The 20,329-nt window shown below is 48.1% G+C and overlaps 1 protein-coding gene and 1 pseudogene across 5 annotated transcripts; one reads left to right on the top strand and one right to left on the bottom strand.

Moving 5' to 3' along the window:
- Window positions 1-802: 802 nt before the first annotated feature.
- ATOSB (atos homolog B) lies at window positions 803-11,503 on the bottom strand. 5 transcript variants are annotated; one of them, XM_058695007.1, is made up of 9 exons: window positions 11,388-11,503; window positions 3,793-3,936; window positions 2,580-3,548; window positions 2,331-2,389; window positions 2,036-2,141; window positions 1,752-1,910; window positions 1,460-1,528; window positions 1,201-1,376; window positions 803-1,083 (listed from the first exon to the last, which is right to left on the bottom strand). In XM_058695007.1, the coding sequence occupies exons 3-9, from the start codon at window positions 3,471-3,473 to the stop codon at window positions 930-932; spliced, it is 1,617 nt and encodes a 538-aa protein (XP_058550990.1). In that variant the 5' UTR covers window positions 3,474-3,548; window positions 3,793-3,936; window positions 11,388-11,503; the 3' UTR covers window positions 803-929. The 5 variants fall into 5 exon arrangements, with proteins under 5 accessions (XP_058550990.1, XP_058550991.1, XP_058550992.1 ...); XM_058695008.1 differs by lacking the exon at window positions 11,388-11,503 and adding an exon at window positions 10,932-11,045; XM_058695009.1 differs by lacking the exon at window positions 11,388-11,503 and adding an exon at window positions 6,766-6,790.
- Window positions 11,173-19,849, top strand: LOC131491726 (Golgi-associated plant pathogenesis-related protein 1-like; annotated as a pseudogene).
- The last annotated feature ends 480 nt before the right edge of the window (window positions 19,850-20,329 follow it).

Here is a 20,329-nt window from a genome sequence, read left to right as displayed (position 1 = left end):
GTAGGTGGGTCAGAGTCTGGCCAGGTGAGAGGAGGCACCCCAGTCCTTGGCCCTGACTCTGCCCCCAGAACACCTTCCTCAGTCAGGACCCCAAAGCAAGGAGACACAGGCAGGAGGAGAGAGACAACTGGAGTCTGGAGTCTTAGATCAGGCATGGTTAACCTCTGTGTGTGTGCATGCATGCAAGCTCTCTTTCTCACACACACCACATAAATAAAAGCTTGTATGTGTGTGCGTGTGTGCGCGGACACGTGGACACACACACACACACACACACACACACACACACACACACACACAAGTTGGCTTTCAGAGAGGGGTCAGAGGGTAGGGGAAGTGAAAGGTATAGGGAAGGTATAGGGAAGGACAGGAGAAGCTGAGTCTTTGGCTAGGGACTCAGTCCTTCTGGGATAACCTCTCTGCCCTCAGCTGAGAAAGAACAGTTCTCCCCCAACCCCCACATCAGCTTCTTCAACTCCTGAGCTTGGAGCAATATCTGAGGGTGGGAAAGGATGAGGGGCAATGCCAATTATCAGGTTTGGGAGGTTACCAAGGCAATCCAATTTGAATAAATTATAAATTAAAAATAAATAAAATAATAAGTGGCCCCTGCCCAGGACAGGGAGGCAACGCTGGCATGACTTGCCTGGGAACTTTAGACAACCTCAGGGTAACTCCTTGTCTCCCCACTACCTAAGTTGGCCTGGGAAATCCAAGGGAGTGGGAGGCACATGGAGTACCCAGAGTAGAGCAGAGTGTGGTAAGGATCAGAGGCTTTAAACACCCAAATAATCGATTTGGGCATGAGCATGGTGAGGGCTTTAATTCAAGCCTAAAGGGTCTTTTGCCACCTTTCCACGTATTTGCTCTGTCCAGGATGGAGCAGGATGGGTAGGTACTTGGCCCACATGGGTTCAGGGCACTGGCAATCAGGGCAAAGGTGAATAACGTGGATTGTGAGGGGACTCAGTCACTGCCTGCAGTTCGTAGGGGAGCCCTGTGTCCAGTTCCAGGCTCCGGCGGGAAAAAAGCAGGCGGATGTCTCCATGCAGGCTTAAGCGGCCTGAGCGGGAGCTCCGGAACCTGGGGGACAACAGGGTGATCAAAGAAAGAATCCAGATAGTAGATAAACCAGATAACCTGGGGTGGGGAAAATCCTTTCCCTGGGCCTCCCCAGCTGCCCCCGGGCCCTGTCCTCACCTGAGGTGCAGCAAGTAGCAGAGGAGGCGGCAGGTGGGGCTAGCATTTCCCTCCTCACCCACAGGCACCAAAAAGAGGCGATGGCGCAGGAAGGTCATGTGGGCAGCAGGCATGTCCGAGAAGTCAAAGGTCACAAGGAACATCTTCACCACAGTCTGGTTGGGGTTAAATAAGGTCTGGGGGCAGGACAGGCAAAGTTGGTAGGGCCTAGGGGCTGTTCTCCTCTCCCCACTCCCACTGCCCCTCAGGGGAAACTTACCACTTGGATGGTGCCCATCTTGGGCACGCTGTAACCCTTCCTCCCCAGGGGATTCAGGTCCACGACACCCTAGGAAGGTCATGGAGCCATCAGCTAAGATGGGGTCTACGAGAGCTTTGAATACTCATCCATCTCCATAATCTCTCACTCTGGGCCTAGCCCTTGCCCCACACTAGAGTTCTCCCCACCAGGCTCTGAACTCTCTCCTAGGTGAGAACACCTAAAGAATCCTTCCTGCTATCCATCCCTCACCCTCCTCACAAGCTAACTTTGGGTTGAGGTCAGGTCATACCAGGAAGGGAGCCGGGGCATTTTGCTCAGAAACATCAAAGAAGGTGACAGTGACAGGCAGGGTGACATGCTGGGGGCAGTAGGATCCACTAGCTCCAATCTCTGCCGTGAAGCCCTCAATGTGGCCAGATGGTGCAAAGCGTCCTCGCAGCAATGATTCCTGGGGTTGAGATGGGGAAAGCATATTATGAGACAGATACCAGCTATTTTCCTTACCCATCCAGGCCATACTCTACCATCTCACTTTCCCCAAGGCCCCCAATCACAGAATCCAAGGGGAACTACCTCAAAGTTGCCAAGCAGGGTACGGCTGACAGCAGGGGTAGGAACAGGGGAGGCACTGGGGGGGCTCAGCAGGCCTGGCCCCTTCCGGAGGCTTCGAAGGGAGCTCCTGGTAGGGGAGGGACACACAGTACATTGGCTTGAAGTATTCTGGTATGCTTACTCATGTCCTTGGGCTCACCCTTTGCCACCATCTAGGGCTCCTGCCCTGGGTTCCCCTACCCTGCAGTCAGAAAAAGGATTATAGACTTTTGCCCCACTTGCAGGGATAGAGCAGAGGGAGAAGCTGATCACTTACAGCTTCAGGCGACGGGCACCTTTCAGCCTCCGCCCCATGGGACTGCAGTCTGTTGGGTCCTATGGAGAGGAAAGATTACAGAAAAAGACTGGGTGGAGGTCAGGCATGTTTGGAAGCAGGACCTCATTACAAGCTCTCAAAGGAACATCTGGACCCCCCTCCCCCCCCCCCCCCCCCACTCCTCAGGCCTTCACCTTTTCCCACACACATATCTACTTAAGAATAGACCATCCCCTTCTCCTGGATTACCAGCACAGGCTCCTTGGGCCCAGGCAGCAGATGGCTCCAGAAGGGTGTGGCTTTGGCATCAGAACTGTTGGCAGCAGGAGGGTGGCCCAGGGTTCCCCGGCGCCTCCGAGGGGCTGGCCCCTCATCCTCAGAGCTGACATCCAGGGCTTCTCCAGCAGGAAGCAACCTTCGCTTGGTGGGGCAGGGGCCTGGAGGTCCAGGGCCAGGGGGTGTGTGCTCGGGACTGTGCCCATTGGCAGTGCTAGGGGACTCCCTAGGCCAAGGGCTACCCCCATTGCCCACCCCAGCCACTGGGCTCTTACCCCCTATTTGTGCAAGACTGTGCAAATCAGTGTCAAATGTGTGCAGCTGGCCCAGAGGGGCTGGCCCTGGGGACTCCCCCAGGGACCCCTGTGCCCCTGGATCTGGGGAAGCCCAGTCTCTGGTGTGCAAACTATTGCAGGAAGCATTTGATGGGGGACAAGGGGGACTCTGGGCCCCTGAAGTCCAAGGTGAGGTGGAGCTACCTCCCTGTTCCACAACACAGAGGCCATGGTGACAGAAATGCTGGCTGGCCAGACCCAGTCCCAGCCCCAGTCCCTCTGGGCCTAGTAGCCCCACAGTAGATGGTTCTTCAGGGGGTAGTCCCTCTCTGGCCCCCAGCCCAGGGCCTCTCTTCAGCTCCCTGGTAACCTCAGTGGGTGGGGCCGGCCGTTTCAGGGCCCTGTGAGGCTCAGAGGCACCAGCTGGAGGGGAAAAGATGGATACCTGGTAGACCCCGGGGGATGTCGCCCCCCCTGCTGGGCTGTAGCCCATGAGCAGGCCACCCTGGAGGGCCCCCTGCCTGACTGCAGGCTGCGAAGGGCCAGCCTCTGGTTCTGAGGATGAAGACGGCTCCGCCTGCACGTGGCGCATGAAGCCCCCCTTGGGTCAGGGGGGCCCCCCCACACAGCCTTTATGCTGGGCCTGGGCTGGGGGGCCTGGGGACATCTGTACAAGAGAAGAGAAGAAAAGGTGATCAGAAGAATCATTGGGTCTTCTCTCTTCCACCTGAGTTGCAGATCCTCCTCTGGCCTGAAGAGGTGACCTTGTGGGTTTCCTTGGGGTGAAGCTGTCCAAATCCCCAGATGGATTAATGGAGTATAGAGGACAATACCAGAATTTCTGAGAGGATGGCATGTTTAGCTCAGGGTTCTCACTGGACCTGCTTCCCCTCCCTTTCCCCAGCACTCACCCCGATGAAGAGGCCTCAAGCCTAGCCGTGTGTTCCCTCTTCCTGACTGATGCCTTGCTCTCCTAGCTTGCAGTCTGGTCCATTCCCGCTGCACTGGCAAGGTGACTGCCACCATTCCGTGCAGCTCTTGGGTTCAGCTGGACCCTAAGGAAAGGAGAACAGACATTAAAAGCCAGGATCCCTGGAGCCAGTGGCAAGACTCCTGTCCAGTTGTGGGCTATCAGAGTACCCTCCAGGATATCCTTCTCCCATATGAAAAGCTCTTCAGAAACAGAAGGTGTAGTCTTGGGATCCAGAGCCCAGAGGGCAGAGCTAGGTTACCTACGGAGTCAGAGAGAGGCAGATCTAGGTTCAGCATAATAGGAGGTGAGAAGTTGTGGCAGGATCACCATTTATCAGGGCCACCAGCTAAGGGGCTTCTGCCCTGAGTGTGAGGGGGAATGCAATACCCCAAGATCCAAGAGAACTCCAATGCCAACTGAGAGATGGTCAGAGTATGAATTCAGCCCTCCTAGACAAGGTTGTATAACTCCTTCCTTAAAGTCTCTCTCCAAAAGACAAATGCTACTCCGGAGCCCTAAGGGGAGAGGTCTTGCAGAAAGTCCTACCCCAGGAGCACTCCTCACAGATACAAACCTCAGGTCAGCTCAAAGGCAGCCCTTTGGCCTTAAACACATTACCCCCGGCAGTCTGTCCCTTTAACAGGAGGCAACAAATCTAATCAAGTGGAGGGGGAGTGTAGAAGGCAATGCCAGAAGGCACTTTCCAGGACCTCCCCTCCCTCTAGGCCCTGCAAGCTAGAGATAAGGCAGTGGCAGTCAGATAGCTGGAAGCAAGTAGGACTACCTCTCCACTTAGCCACATGTTCAGCACCCAAAAACCCAAACCACTGTTTTTCTGCCAGGACTAAAGACTTTCTTTATTGACTAGTCCACCCTCAGGAGCCCATACTGGGTGAGGGGAATGTCAAATTGAAGGCCATTTTCCTTTATGGGAGGAAATACTGTCCCAGGATCAAGCTTCTCCTTTGGGCAGTAGCCTATGCTGCCTGCCATCCACCGTATCTTTTCCCCTTCAAAGAATGTCCCCTGTATACCTACCTAAGCCCTATCCTTCCTCCTTGGCTAGGCCAAATGCCATTCCCTCCAGAAAGCCGACTCTGTCCACCCTAGACCACATCTCTCTCCTGAGACTTCACCTAAGGCAGTGTCACTATCTACTACAACCCAGTGACAATTTTGCTTGTTCTTATAGGTAAGAAATCTCCTAGACAGACCAGGGGGTTCTTAAGGATAGTTCTGTTCGCTCCTCTGCCAAACTCTAAGTACAGGGAGTAAGCACATGGCAGGACTCAAAAAAGTAGAATGCAAGCCCCAGAGACTTTGGCATCAGACCTAGCAGTGAAGAGAAAAACCCCCAGAATTAGAGAAGTAGAGAGATTACTTGTATAGGGAGAATCAGCAATAACAGAGGTGGAAATGGGGGACAGGGAGAAAGAGATTTACACACTGGGGACTGAAAAGCTCTCCTACACCAAGTTCTTATCATTGCACCCCACATTACCTTATTTCACCAAGTTCTCGTGAGAAATGGGATTGCTAGAAAATTCTGGTTCCCTGTGGTGGGTGGGGTGTCTGGAAAGGGCAGAACTCCAATGACAGCACTGTCAGAGGGTAGGTACAACCTGTATTCATCTCTACCTTCCTTTCCTCTACTCAAGCCATACAGGTTGAGGAAGGTCCTTTTCCTTAGCACCCCACCCCTGGTCATCCAAGTTGGCCTCTGGAGCCATTGCCCTGGGGAAGGCAGGTGATGACATGATGCCCTACTTGACCCCAGAATGCCTGGCATCTGCTCATTACCCCAGAGCCCTCTCAGTTCCTGACTTGTCAATGAGAAGCTCTAAGACACACTTTCCTGCCACCCAGCCTGTCTGGCTCTAGACCATGGCTTCGAGCTGACTCATGGGGCAGGACTGTGGAAGAGGGGGGCAGAGTAGGCCAAACCTCACTCTCTGTGCAGGGGGTGGGCAGCAGCTGGCATCAAACAGCTGTGCCAGGCTATGGCTGGCAAGGACTACAGTTCCCAACATTCCCAAGGAGCAAGGCCAGCAAAAACACCAAATCCCAGAATACCATGGGTTCTGTACCTCAGACACCTGCTAGGCCTGGGAGGTGGGGCAGGTGGGTATTGGTACAGGTACAACTCCCAGACTCACTCTCCCCTTTCCTTCAGTATTAAAGGTATCTATTTCTACACTGATCTAGGAGGGTGGCAGGAAGGAGAATTCCTCTCCATGTGCTTTCTACCCTCATCCTGTTCAGAGAGAACTGCCAGCTACTACACATTTTGTTCCTATACATGTCCACACAAACTAGCGGAGCTACTCCCATGGACCACCACTATGGGTAGGAAGGTCAACCTCTGGTCTCTAACCCACCCCTTGACTGCTGACCTAAAGCCCTCTACCCTTAATGGAGAGACCAGATGTCAGCACCTCCTCCAAACTGAGTCCAGCAGACTCACCCCTTCCGCTGGACTCCTTGTTCTGGATGATGCCCCCAACCCCTACTTAGTCTCCCAGGTCCATTCTCACCCCTCTCCTCCCCAGAGCCTGGGGCAGGCCCCATTCCATACTGGAGCTTCGGAGATTTGCTCTTTCCCCCTAGCACACACTCACCCCGCTCTTAAATTGGCTCCGCCGCGGCGGCCGCTGCTCCGGGCCCTTCCGTCCCGTCCCGGTCCCTCCCCTCGAATCCCGGGTCCTCCCCGCCACGGGCCCCCAACCCAGACAAAGGGTGGCTCACGCAGAGCCCTGCTTTGCTAGGCTGTTCTCTGTTCAGCTTCGTGTGCAACACTAGCGGGACCTGGCGCCCGCAGCCCCCCAGCCGCTGCCGCACCCCTCCCCGCGACTGTCCCTCCCCGTGGCCGCCCCGGCTCAGTGCTGTCGACTCCGCTGCCCCTCTGACTCACAGGCCATTTCCTACCAGCTGATGGGGCCGCCCGCCCCGCCCAGCGCCCCAACACCCCCGCCGCGGCGGCCGTGGCCGCCACGCCCCCCTAAGACCACGCCCTCCACGGGCAGCGACCATATTCATTGGCCCATAGGAGTCCAGCCTCTCCACGACCTCAAGTGTGAGGCACGCCCCCTCCAAGAGACACACGCCCATTGGCCCACAAGGGGGCAGGCCTACCCGTGTCGCCCCGCCCATCTCCTTAACCCCTCAATTGCAGGAATCCAAAGGATCTCCCTGCCCTGCCAATTTAACCCTTTCAAAGGTGTGGCCTCCCGCTGCTCACCTCCGCCCTTCCTCTTCCGAAGGTGTTTAATAGGACGCCCTAGGGCTTTCAAAGACAAAGTTCCACAATCTCCAAAATCAGCCTGCTCTTCCCTCACCAGACCCCAAATATCCCCACTCTCATTCATCTCTCCCTTTCTTGCAAACCTGAGCTTCAAACACCAGAGTACTGCTTAAGTCTAGAAAGCTTCCTTCATGCCAGAGCAGATGAAAAAGTTCTGAAGTGGGATCTTATCTCCTTCCATTGAGAAATGGTATTCTTCCTTCTCTTACTTTTTATTAATTTTCTTTTGCCTTCTTTAGAGGGACCTCAAGAATTCCAGAGATAGGGATACATTTTAATTCAGGGACCTAAACATCCTTTTTTGTGTCTCTGAACGACCATTCTGAGATCAGGCTGCTTCATTCTTTCTACAGTATTCTTTCTATTCATAGGAGATGGAGCACCCAGGGGAAGTGGGATAGAAAGGCTTCTGCCATGAGTGGGGGGATGTGCCCAACTCTTGTGATGGAGCTCCCTCCCATGACTCACAGCTCCCTCGAAACTCCCCACCCTCCCCCTGAGTCACTGGGCTCTAGGCTGGGCCCAGAAACAGCCAAACTAAGTGGCAGCAGAACCAGCATTCCTAATTCTTTAAATGACCTATTCTTTAAATGACAAGGATGGAAACCTCTATAAGGAGTAAGCATTAAAAGATGCTCTTTACAGGGGATGCTTTAGGGGTAAGCTAAGAAAATAGGTACCTTTTCCTCTGAACTTGTTGACAAGTTAGTTTCCATACTTAGGAAGCTTTTTCTGTCAGTCTTCCACAGAAGCAAGGAAATACCAGAGTTAAAAGAGGGACGACTCACTGGGGCGCCTGGGTGGCGCAGTCGGTTAAGCGTCCGACTTCAGCCAGGTCACGATCTCGCGGTCCGTGAGTTCGAGCCCCGCGTCAGGCTCTGGGCTGATGGCTCGGAGCCTGGAGCCTGTTTCCGACTCTGTGTCTCCCTCTCTCTCTGCCCCTCCCCTGTTCATGCTCTGTCTCTCTCTGTCCCAGAAATAAATAAAAAAAAAAAAAAAAAAAAGAGGGACGACTCAAATCAAAGCCTGGAGAATTGGCGTAGGCCAGGGCAGGTTGCCAATTATGCCTCTAGAAGGGGAGTCCATTCTTCCATAGTTCAGAGGCTACAGAAGGCCTAAGGTCCTTGTTTCTACCTTGCCTGTGCTGTAGGCACCAAGGGCCCTGAGGTTGTCACTGGATAGTAAAAAAAAAAAAAAAAAAAAAAAGGCTCCCTTTCCCTACTTCCTCCTTGTGCACTAGATTCAGGAAGGACAAGTAAGAGGGGCGCTTGGGTGGCTCAATCTGTTGAGTGGGCTCTGTGCTAACAGCTCAGAGCCTGGAACCTGCTTTGGATTCTGTGTCTCCCTCTTTCTCTGCCCTTCTGCCATTCATGCTCTCTCTCTCAAAAATAAACATAAATTCTGAACAAAATTGCAAAAAGCAAGAGCTTTACTTCCTTTAGTAAAAACTTACTAGGAAGACAAATAGACACAGAACACTACAGGAAAGTGATAGTCCCTTGATGACCCCAGAGAACAGGCAGTAAGTTCTGTCTTACTGCCACTAACATAGATCCAGGCCTCAGTTACCTGCAAAGGGCAGGGGGGGCAGTAGCTCAGTGGGAAGGATCAAAGGTGTTCTAGGCCTCCGTGTGCCTAGGAAAGCAGCATGGTACAATCAAGAGGCCTTATCTAGCTGCTGTCCTTTATTTTTTTCATAGCAGTTATCACCAGGTGCCCCCCCCCCCCACGCATTTCTTTCTCCTTGTTAGAATGGAAGCTATAGGAGAGAAGCAATGTGGTTTTGTTCATGCTGGTATTCCCAGAATCAACCTCAGTGCTTGGCACATAATAGCTGCTCAATAAACGTTGGCTGAAAGAAATGATGAGCCCTGGGCTGAGGGAACAGCAAACAGAAGACATAGGTCCTAATACCTGCTCTTTCACTCTGAGACCAGAGAAAGTCACAGTGTCTTTGGCTGTAAATTTTCAACCCTGTAAGATTAGAGGTTTGTATAAACTATAGTTGAGGGCTTCTGCAACTCTGGCCTTATACTGCTATGATTCTAATGGCTATTGTTCACTCAAATCCATTTTCAGAGGATGGACACAAGTTTCTGAATGCCTTCCTGCTTGTATTGAAGCAGAGAAGCTATATACTCCAGCCTCAGCACAGCAAACTGATGCCCTTTCTCTTTACGCCCCACCCACTCATACAAATGCCTCAGTCCTTAGGAAGCTGGAGTGTTTGCCCTAGGCCCGCCTCTCTGAGAGACAGTCTGGGAAGCTGTGTTGCCATAGCAATCAGCTCCTCCTCAAAAGGCTTCAGCCTGCCCTCCCTTACCCCACCCTACCCTACGGCTTTGTCTGGCCTCAGCACCCCCTCCCTCCCCAGCCAGTCTCTCAGCTAGGAGGAGAGTTGGCTTGGGGCCCCTTTCAGTAACACTGTCATACTCATCCAGCCACTGTGTGGAAGGCAGGCCTTTTTTCAGTCTCTCAACTAGCCCAGGGACAAATAGAACTTTGGCACTATATCAAGTCCCCTCAGGGAACCTGAGGAACTCCCAAGAGGATTAGGCCCCTAGTATCAGTTCTGACCATCAGCCTCCCGGCCAGGAGTGTGGGGAGCTATTCTCTCTTCCTCTTCCAGCTGAGGCTGGAACCTCATATCCCTTCTGGAGTTCAGCCTGCAATAGTAGTTCACCTCTCAAAACAAACATCAAAGACTCAATAATTTCCACCTTTCCCACAGAAGCCGATTTTTGAGGGTTCTAGGGTTCCCCACCCAGGAGAAGGAAAAGGGTGGGGAAAATAACTTTGTGGCCAGTGGTAAAAATGTAGCTGCCAGTCACTTGTGGGGGCTGTTGGGAGAGATCTTGGCAGTAGTGGGATGAGGTCTGGGCCTTGCAGCTGGTTACTAGGTCCTGTGGCCATTGAGCACAAAGCTCCTAGACGGGCAAGTCCCAGGCCAGGCCCCAGGGCGAGGAAGGAAGTGGGAAATGAGCACACCCAGAGCAGAGGGCAGGGCAAAGTGGGGGAGGGGGAAGACAGGGACGAAGGCAGCCTTCTGGGAGGAACAGGAACTAGAGTGGGGGTTAACAGGAACACCAGCTAGGGGAAGAAACTCCAGTCTCAGCCAGCCAGATCCAAAGCAGACTGAGGAGACAGCCACAGAAGACCTAGCAGCAAGTGGGGCCTGGATCCTCCCTAAGAGTGCTCAGGCCTGAAGGTGTAATTAGGAGCCAAGGAGCCAGGAGCACTATGGACTGGTTTCTTCACCCCACTAATCCCATCATGCCATTCCTAGAACACAGTACACAAACCTCTTCCTGGAGTCTCTACAAAGCCAGGAGACTTTCTCAAAGCACTAGGGGTTCTTCCCCCCTCATTTGGGGCCTACAGCCTCTTTCCCTCACATAGTGCCCATTCTCTGCACAGTCCCTCTGTCTCTCCCACACTCTGGACCACCAGCTCTTCATCATACAGCACCTGCTTTCCCCAAAGCACTTCACATCCCCTCCCCCTCAAGCATAGCCAGGCTCCAACCCTCCACATCAGACAGACTTGCCCTCTCACACTGTACCTCCAACCTCCACAAAGCACTCCCTTACAAGGGACCCTGGAGAATGCACCTGCCTACCCACACGGTGAGCCCCCAAGTCCTCCCCCAACTCTGTCTTCCTCCCCCGCAGCAGTCCTCAGATTCTCTCCTTCCTTAACGTGGCCCCCACCTCCTCATGTTTGCCCAAGCGCACCCCCATTCTTGTCCCTTCTTCCACGCGCACCCCACCCCACACCTGTAGTTCCGTGAGTCCCGTTGCACCTGAGGAGGTAGTGGGGTTGAGGCAGTTAGAGAGAGGCCCTAGCTGCAGCCTCGGCCTACAAACCTCACCCCTTCTGCCGGAGCCCCGCCCCCGCAGAAGGCCCACCCCCTCCCTTGTCCCACCTCCCACCTTCTCGGGGCCCAGCCCCTTTCCTAGTTTCTTTAATTCCTCTGGCTCCTCCCCTGTAACACAGACCCCGCCCCTCTCTAGCCCCGCCCCTTCTAGCCTTTTCTGCGTCTCCCCAGAACATCCGCCTGTCCCTAGCCCCTTCCTTGGTCCCCACCCCCTTGTGGTCTCTCCGCCTTTCGCTAGGATCCGCCCTCTCTCGGATTCCAGCCTGGCAGAACCCAGGTCAGGCCCTTTTCCACCGCGAGCCCCAGTCGGTCTCAGGGACTCTCCTACCCCCACCCCTTCTTCCTCTCGCCTCACCCGGGCGCCGGCGCTCCTGCCGGATCCGCTGGCTCTGATTGGCGGCGACGGCCCCAATGGATGGCGGAGGAGACAAAGTGATGGCTGCAGGTCGCCTGAGGTCCCACCCCGGCCACGTGCGGCTTCTGTGATGACAGGTCTAGAGGGGCGGGGCCTTGGCCTGGGTGCCGGCCTAGACTGACCGGATCGGGCGGGGGGGGGGGGGGGTTGGGGAGTCGGAGCTGGCATCAAAGCGCTAGCCTGAGGACACTGAGCCTGATACTGGGGCTCTCCCCAAGCTTTCGCGCTGGTGTGAGCTGCCCGTGGAACTTGAGTCTTTTTGTGGTGACGTCTGGGTTTGCGCGCACATTTGCCCTAATGGGGGAGGTCTGGGGGTTTGCAAGATAGTGCAAGGAGTCCCAGGGGTCGGTGAAGAGGAGAGAATCTGGTTGGTGGGATCTCAAGTCTGTGGGATTGAGCAAGTGTCTGCAGCCTACGCTGTGCGGGAGAACCTGAGTTCTAGGAGGTGTGCAGTAATAGCCAGCCAGATCTGTATCTGTGGAGGTGGGTCAGCAAGGAATTCTGTGAATTTTAGGAGACTAAATGTTAATACGGAGTTAGAAGAACCTTCAATCGCCGGAGAGAAGTAGGGTCTCTACTTTATACAAGTGTCAAGTGAACTATCTGATAGTTAAATATGTTCTGTAATTTAATTAGCGCTTGAGACTTCTCTCTGATTTACTAATTGCTGAGATACAGCAGTGGGGCGGGGGTTGGGGGGGAGGGGAGAGGGTGTGTGTCAACTCTTTCCAGCTACCTGTAGATGGCAGCACAGGACCCTTGCAGAACTGAAGGGCCCTCCGTCCAGGGCCTATCAGGCCTCTCTGAGGAGCTGGCTGTATAGATTGTGGGTTGAACCTGATAAGATTCTCTGAAAATCACAGAGTCTTTAGGTTTTTGTGACTTTTTTTCCGTGAGTAGTGAATTTAAGCTGACTTACTGAACACCAGTGTACGCAAAGAAAAAAAAAGCTTTTTTCTCTATTCTCAAGGAACTTGTTAAGGTCGTTATACAAATACCTAGAGAGAGTAAGTTGGAAGGGTTTGGGTAGTGGAAGTTGGTAGTAAGTTGGAAGTGGATTTGGGTGGTGGAAAAAGCATAGGGTTTGTAGTCATTTGTGTTGGCCTCTGAATTTTGGGTATTGGGTATTTACTAGGTGTATGAATTTGGCTAAATTACTTGACTTAAAAAAATAAATTTTATTTTAGAGCAATTTTAGATTTACAGAAAACTTATGAAGATAATACAATTTCCATATACCCCACTCCATATGCAGTTTCCGTATAATAAATGTTAAATTTATTAACATTTAAATTAGCATTGTTCCTCTGTTACAATTAATAACTGATATTGATACATTATCATTAACTAAAGTCCATACCTTATTCAGATTTCCTTAGTTTTTACCTTATGCTTTTTTTCTGTTTTAGGATCTCATCCAGCATGGCACATTGCATTAGTTCTCTTGTCTCCTCAAGCTTCTCTTGGCTGTGACATTTTCTCAGACTTCCTTGTTTTTGATGACCTTGATAGTTTTACCCTCAGATATTTTATAGAATGTCTTTCAGTTGGGATTTGTCTGATGTTTTTATGATTCTAGGTTTTCGGGAGGAAGACTCCTGAGATAGTTTCATTACATCATATCAATCTATGCGTGTGTATGTGGTATGTTTACATACACAATATTGGCATTATACTGTATATTCATATTACAAGTTTTTATTTTATTTCATTATTTTATTTTATTTTTATTATTTTTTAATGTTTATGTATTTATTTTGAGAGAGAGATATTTATTTATTTTGAGAGAAAGATAGAGTGCGAGTAAGGGAGGGGCAGAGAGAGAGACACACACAATCTGAAGCAGGCTCCAGGCTCTGATCTGTCAGCACAGAGCCTGACACGGGGCTCAAACTCCTGAACTGCGAGATCATGACTTGAACCAAAGTCAGACACTTAACACCCAGGAGCCCCTATTTTATTTTATTAAAAAAAATATATTTTATTTACTTTTTGGGAGAGGGCAAATGGGGGAGGGGCAGAGAGGGGGGACAGAAGATCCGAAGCAGGCTCTGTGCTGACAGTAATCAGCCCGGCTGGTGTGGGGCTCAAAGTCAAACTGGGAGATCATGACTTGAGCTGAAGTCAGAGGCTCAACCCACTGAGCCACCCAGGTGCCCCACAAGTTTTTATTTTAAATCAATGACTCCTAAACATTCTGGAAGAATTCTATAAGATTAAAAAAAATTTCTTTATGAGGAGTGCCTGGCTGGCTCAGTTGGCAGAGCATGTGACTCTTGATCTCAGGGTTATGAGTTGGAGTCCCATGTTGGCTATAGAGCTTACATTAAAAAAAAAAAAAAATTAAGGGGCAGTTGGTTAAGCTTCTGACTTCAGCTCAGGTCATGATCACAGGGTTCATGGGATTGAGCCCTGCTTGGGATTCTCTCTGTCCCTTTCTTCCCTCGACCCCTCCCCCACTCACACTTTCTCTCAAGCTAAATAAATAAACTTTAAAAAATTAAAATCAAAGAAAAGAAATAAAAAATAAAACTGTCTTTATGAAATATTTTAGGCATACAGAAAGTTATAAAGAATACTATATCAAACATCCATATTCTTCTCACACAGCTCTATCAAATTCCAATATTCCACCACATTTGCTTCAAATTCTCTTAAGGAAATTAGTATTTCAGATAGGTTGGGCTTTTATATACTCCTTCCTAATCTCATTCCATTCTCCCCCTTGCTCTTCATCTTCTCTCCTCAGAGTTTGCCACTATTCCAAATTGGTATTAATTTTTCCTCTTCATTAAAAAAATAAATTTATTGACTAATATACATGTATTTCTATTGGATATATACCTAGGAGTATAACTGCTGAGTAATAGGGCAGGTATGTGTTTAGCTTCAGTAGATATTGCCAACATTTTTCCTAAAGAGATTATAACAGTTCACATTCCTCCAACAATATATGAGAAGTCTAGTTTCTTCATTTCCTTGACAACTCTTGACATTGTCAGTCTTTCTAGTTTCAGTTATTCTAGTATATGTAGTGGTATCTCACTGTGGCCATAGTTAGCATTTCCCTGATATCCAGTAAAGTAGGACACCTTTTCATATGTCTATTGGTTATCTTTTCTGACTTGCCTGGTCAGGTCCTTGGCCTGTTTTTTTTTTATATGGTTCTCTGTATTTTTTCTATTTGTATGAGCTCTTTATATATTTTGGATAGGATTCTTTTGTTAGAAAGAATTATCTGTAGCTTACTTTTTTGTTTTCTTAGTGGTATTTTTCAATGAAGTAAAGTTCTTCACTTTAATATAGTCCAATTTATTTTACTGTTTGTGTATAATGTATTTGATGCCTGTTTAAGAAGTATTTGCCTATCCCAAGGTAATGAATATATTCTCTTATGTCATTGTCTAGAAACTCTATTATTTTATTTTTTATAAGTCATCTGCAATAGATTTTGTGTATGGTGTGAGGTAAGAGTCAATATTCATTTTTTTCCTATATGGTTATCCAGCACTTTTTGTTGAAAACATTGTCAGAGTACAAATTCCAAAAAGTTAAAAGCAAGATTCTTATAAGAATATAGAATGAAAAACATGCCAAAGATTTATTTAACTCATTAATGACGGAATAAGCAGTATGGTAAAGCATGTTTAATGAGCATTTAAGGAAATTAGGTATTATATTAGAGCTCTGGTGAAGGGTGAGATACACACACACACACACACACACACACACACACACACACACAGGGATAGAGATAGAGAGATTTTACTATAAGGAACTGGCTCACAGGATTATGGAGGCTAATAAGTCCCAAGATCTTTAGCCAGCAAACTGGAGACCCAGAAGAGGTGATGGTGTAGTTCCAGTCCCAGTTCAAAGGCGTGAGAACCAAAAAGCTGACAATGAAATTCCAGTCTGAAAGCCAGCAGGCTCAACACCCAGGAAGAGCTATTGTTTCAGTTTGAGTCTAAAATCAGGAAAAAGGACCAATGTCACAGTTCAAAGAACTGATCAGGGAGAAATTTTCTCTCACTTTTTTGAAGCTTTTATTTTTAAGTAATCTCTACAACTGCTACAGGGCTCAAACTCACAACCCTGAGATCAAGAGTTGCATGCTGACATCTTACAGGTGCAGAGATTATGACTTTGGTAGATGAGACTAACATGTTTGAAAGTGTAGGAAGAATGTTTATTCTTCGTTCCAAGGAGGTAATTAACAATCAACTGTTAGAGAAACAGAGAATAGCAGAAGAAACAAATTAAAGAATTGAAACAGAAAAAAATCCTACATGGAGTGGAGTGTGAAAGAAGCTGAGGACAACATCTGGAAGATGCTGATGGCATGAAGGGCACAGCAGGAAGCCTCTAGCAGAAGCTTCCTTCCCCCTCCCTTTTCTGGCAAGGGCAGAGGGACCCGTGTGGGGAAACATCCTCACTTCTGCCCTGATGGACTTTTTTTATTTGGATGATCTGGTAACACAATGTTTTCTGCTTCACCCTGGTCCCCTTTCAGATCCCAACTCTGTATTTTTTATCCTACTTCTGCCTGAGACCCCTGCCCAGGACACTCTTCTACCCTGGGGGTGAATCACAAACTCCCAGGAGAGAGAAAATGGGAGCCAGGACAGATAGGAGAGCTCTGCTCAAGGCTACTGCCAAGTTATGCTGGTTAGAGCAATAAAGGGCATTTGTTCCCCTCACCACCAAAAAAACAAAGTCTCATGCTGTATGGACTGAGCCAGCCAGGCATCCCGAGAAATTTTCTCTTATTCAGTCCTATTGTTCTATTCAGGCCTTCAGCTGATTGGATGAGGTCCACCCACATTAGGAAGAGAATGTTATAGTGACATTGTTAAATGGGGTGCCTGTCTGGCTCAATTGGTGGAGCATGTGACTCTTGATCTTAGGATGGTGAGTTCAAGCCCCACACTGGATACAGAGCCTACTTAAAAAAAAAAGTAAGAAAGAATAACATTGTTAAGTTGATTGTGTCTACAGGATAATAACACCATAACCTTTTCTTTTTTTTCTAAGTTTATTTATTTATGTATTTATTTTAGTCATCTCTACATTCAACATGGGGCTTGAACTCATGACCCTGAGATCAAGAGTCACATGCTCTTCCAACTGAACCAGCCAGGTGCCCTCATAACCTTTTCTACTAAATCCTTTGCATCATTACCAGACCAAAATCTATAAGTTAACATGTGACTTCACAGAGTTTTATCCTTTAATCAATAATAGATAATGAGTAAAGCACAAGTATATTGCCTTGATAGTTCATCTTTGGCTAGCGTTGCCGCCTTTTCTTTGCAGCATTTCCAAGTTATGGAAATTGTTAACAAAACAATCCTTTATCTCACTGCTCTGCTGCTCTGCAGTGTCTCCTTTTTTATAAGATAAATGTTCGTCGCAAGTGTTCCTCATTGCTATAATTTTGTAATAAGTTTTGATATCTGGTAGTCCATGTCTTCCAACTTTAAGATTATAAGATTATATTAACTATTTTTGGCCATTACATTTCCATATAAAATTTTATTTTTTAATGATTAAAAAAATTTTTTTGAAAGAGAGAGACCATGTGCAAGCATGAATGAGGGAGGGGCAGAGGAAGAGAGAATCCCAAGTAGGTTCTGTGCTGTCAGTGCTGAGCTGGATATGGGGCACAATCTCATGAACTGTGAGATCATAACTTGAGCCAAAACCAAAAGTTGGATGCTTAACTGACTGAGCCACCCAGTCGACCCCGAACATTTTTTTAAGTAAAAAATGTGGGGTCAAACTCATGACCCTGAGATCAAGAGTCATATGTTCTACTGACGGAGCCAGCCAGACCCCCCTCTGTATACATTTTAAGATCAGTTTATCAATTTTTATACACTCTCTCACACACACAAACCTACCTTCTAGGATTTTCTTTAGGATTGTGTGAAAGCTAGAGATAAAACATTTAGGTTGCTTCTAGTTTTTTGCTGTTACAGATTAATGTTAACATTCCTTTATTTAATAAAGAGGTTGTGGGACTTTATGGGAATTTTTTCACTTTAGGCCCAAAGGAAAAATAATAATTTGGTGACTCTAAGCACAATGATCTTTTAAAACAAAACATTGAGGAAGATTTTACTTTGCCCAGAGAAATTTCTGGGTCCACAATTAGAATATATATTTTAAGGCATCTCAATAGTTTTAACTTTTTACGTGCTGAATTTGAGGTACCAGTGTAATACTCAGGTAGAGAAATCTAGCAAATTATTGAACATATGGGTCTGAAGTTGATGACAACAATCTGAACTAAAGATACAGCTTTGGAATCTGTTGACATACATAGATAGCAAGTATCTGTGGGCAAGGTTAGAGTTTGTGAAGGAAAAAAGGGCTGTACGCAGGGACTTAGGGCTTTATTTCATATCTATGTGAACTAGTATGAGGAGGAAAATGAACCTAACCAACAGTAGATTAAGGAGGAAGGGGGCCCTAAATCGTGTGTGTGTATGTGTTGGGGGTGGGGGCAGGCCTTGCTCTGTGCCATAGAGCTTTTCATGGTGTCTTGACCACTGGACAGGGTTATGTTTGTTCTTTTCTTTTTTTTTTTTTAAGTCTGTTTATTTTGAGAGAGAGAGAGAGAAAGTGTGTGAGAGTGGGGGAGAGGCAAACAGAGGGAGAGAGAGAATCCCAAGCAGGCACCACTCTGTCAGCGCAAAGCTTGATGTGGGGCTCAAACCCACAAACCGTGAGATCATGACCTAAGCTGAAATCAAGAGTTGGATGCTTAACAACTGAGCCACCCAGGTGCCCCTGGTTTCTGTTAGTTTTGAGTTCCTTCTCTGTACCACATCCCTCACTAACCCATCACCTCCCAAACTTCTACTCCTTTTCCTAGACCTTTGTGTGTTTTGGCTCTTAGAATCAGAACTGTTCTCTTTTTGTCAGTAGGGCTGACTCCCTCTAGGTACCTGGATTTGCCCATCTGTTCAGATTCATAAAGACAGGAATTGATCTCCAGCGACCCAGGGGCAGGTGAGAGAGTTCAGCACAGCAGCAGTGGGCCATGGGCAAGTCAGCTTCCAAGCTGTTTAATAATGAGGTCCTAAAGGCCCACAACAAGTACCAGCAGCAGCATGGTGTCCCCCTCAACTGAAGCTCTGCAAGAAGCTTGATTGGGAGGCTCAGCATTATTCAGAGGCCCTGGTCAGCCCAAGGATGCTCAAGTGCAGCTCAGAGTCCCGTTGTGGCCAGTTCAGAGGTATATGCCTCCTGTGATCAGACAGGAAAAGAGATGGCTGATAGATGGTACAGTGAAATCAAGAACTACCAACTTTCAGCAGCCTGACTTCACCTCCAGGACTAGACCCTTCATAGCCATGGTATGGAAGAATACAGAGAAGATGGGAGTGGGGAAGCCACCTGCAAGTGGTGGGTCTTCCTTCCTGGTGGCCTGATACTTCCTGGCAGGGAATGTCTTCAACTAGGCTTCCTACCTCCAAAGAAGGAATTCATTAAATGTGATGGGAAGGTGACAGACTTCATGTGGATATGAAGTGCCTAGAAAAATAAAACCTCAGTGGTGTGTCTGTCCCTGTGGGTGTATATGCTTGGTGTGTGTGTGATGCATGTGAGTGTCTCTTGCACATACACTTGGATATACAGTTCTGTATGAACTTATTCTTATCAAAGGAAGGAGCATATAAAGCTTTTACTCTGATGGTTACCTAGACCATAATTATTTGGACATTTGGGGAAAAATAAATTTAAAAATTTTTGTTATTTAAAAAAAATGTTTTTTAACGTTTATTTATTATTGAGAGACAGAGAGAGACAGAGCATGAGCATGGGAGGGACAGAGAGAGGAGGAGACACAGAATCTGAAGCAGGCTCCAGGCTCTGCACTGTCAGCACAGAGCCAGATGTGGGGCTCAAACTCACAAACTGTGAGATCATGACTTGAGTGAAGTCGGATGCCCAACCTACTAAGCCACTCAGGCACCCCGTTTTTGTTATTTTTAAAGGAAATTTCTTTTGTGCATTTCTTATAATATCCATCTTTGGACTTTTTGTTTTCTAAATGTTTGTGATGCTTAGAAGTGAAGTTCAGAGCTGCCTCTATTAATGTAAAATTGAAAATTGAAGCTTTAGCCAAGCATACAGCAGCCACCTTTAACTAAAAGGGAGTACCCTTTTTTGTAAGGACAATATATTGACAGGTCTTTGGAGCATTATTTGCTCCAAAACAAATTACTTTAGGGGTTCCTGGGTGGCTCAGTGAGTTGAGCGTCCAACTTCAGCTCAGGTTATGATCTTGTGCTTCACGAGTTCAAGTCCTGCGTCGGGCTCTGTGCTGACAGCTCAGAGCCTGGAGCCTGCTTTGGGTCTGTGTCTCCCTCTCTCTATACCCCTTCCCCACTCATGCTCTGTCTCTCAAAAATACGTAAACATTTTTTTAGACTTTCCATTCAATTATTTTATTTTATTTTTTTTTACTAGTGTGTGTTCATTTATTTTTTTAATATAATTTATTGTCAAATTAGTTAACATACAGTGTGTACAGTGTACTCTTGGTTTTGAGGGTAGATTCCCATGATTCATTGCTTACATACAACACCCAGTGCTCATCCCAACAAGTGCCCTCCTCGCCCTCCTCAATGCCCATCACCCATTTCCACCCCCAGTTTATTTTCTGTATTTAAGAGTCTCTTATGGTTTGCCTCCCTCCCTCTCTGTAACTATTTTTTTCCCGTTCTCTTCCCCCATGGTCTTCTGTTAAGTTTCTCAAGTTCCACATATGAGTGAAAACATATGACATCTGTCTTTCTTTGACTGACTTATGTCACTTAGCATAATACCTTCCAGTTCCATCCATGTTGCTGCAAATGGCATGATTTCAT

Source organism: Neofelis nebulosa, chromosome 12, assembly GCF_028018385.1.
Source record: "Neofelis nebulosa isolate mNeoNeb1 chromosome 12, mNeoNeb1.pri, whole genome shotgun sequence".
NCBI lineage: Eukaryota > Metazoa > Chordata > Mammalia > Carnivora > Felidae > Neofelis > Neofelis nebulosa.
Note: the sequence above shows the minus strand (reverse complement) of the source record. Positions and strands in the feature narration are given on the sequence as shown.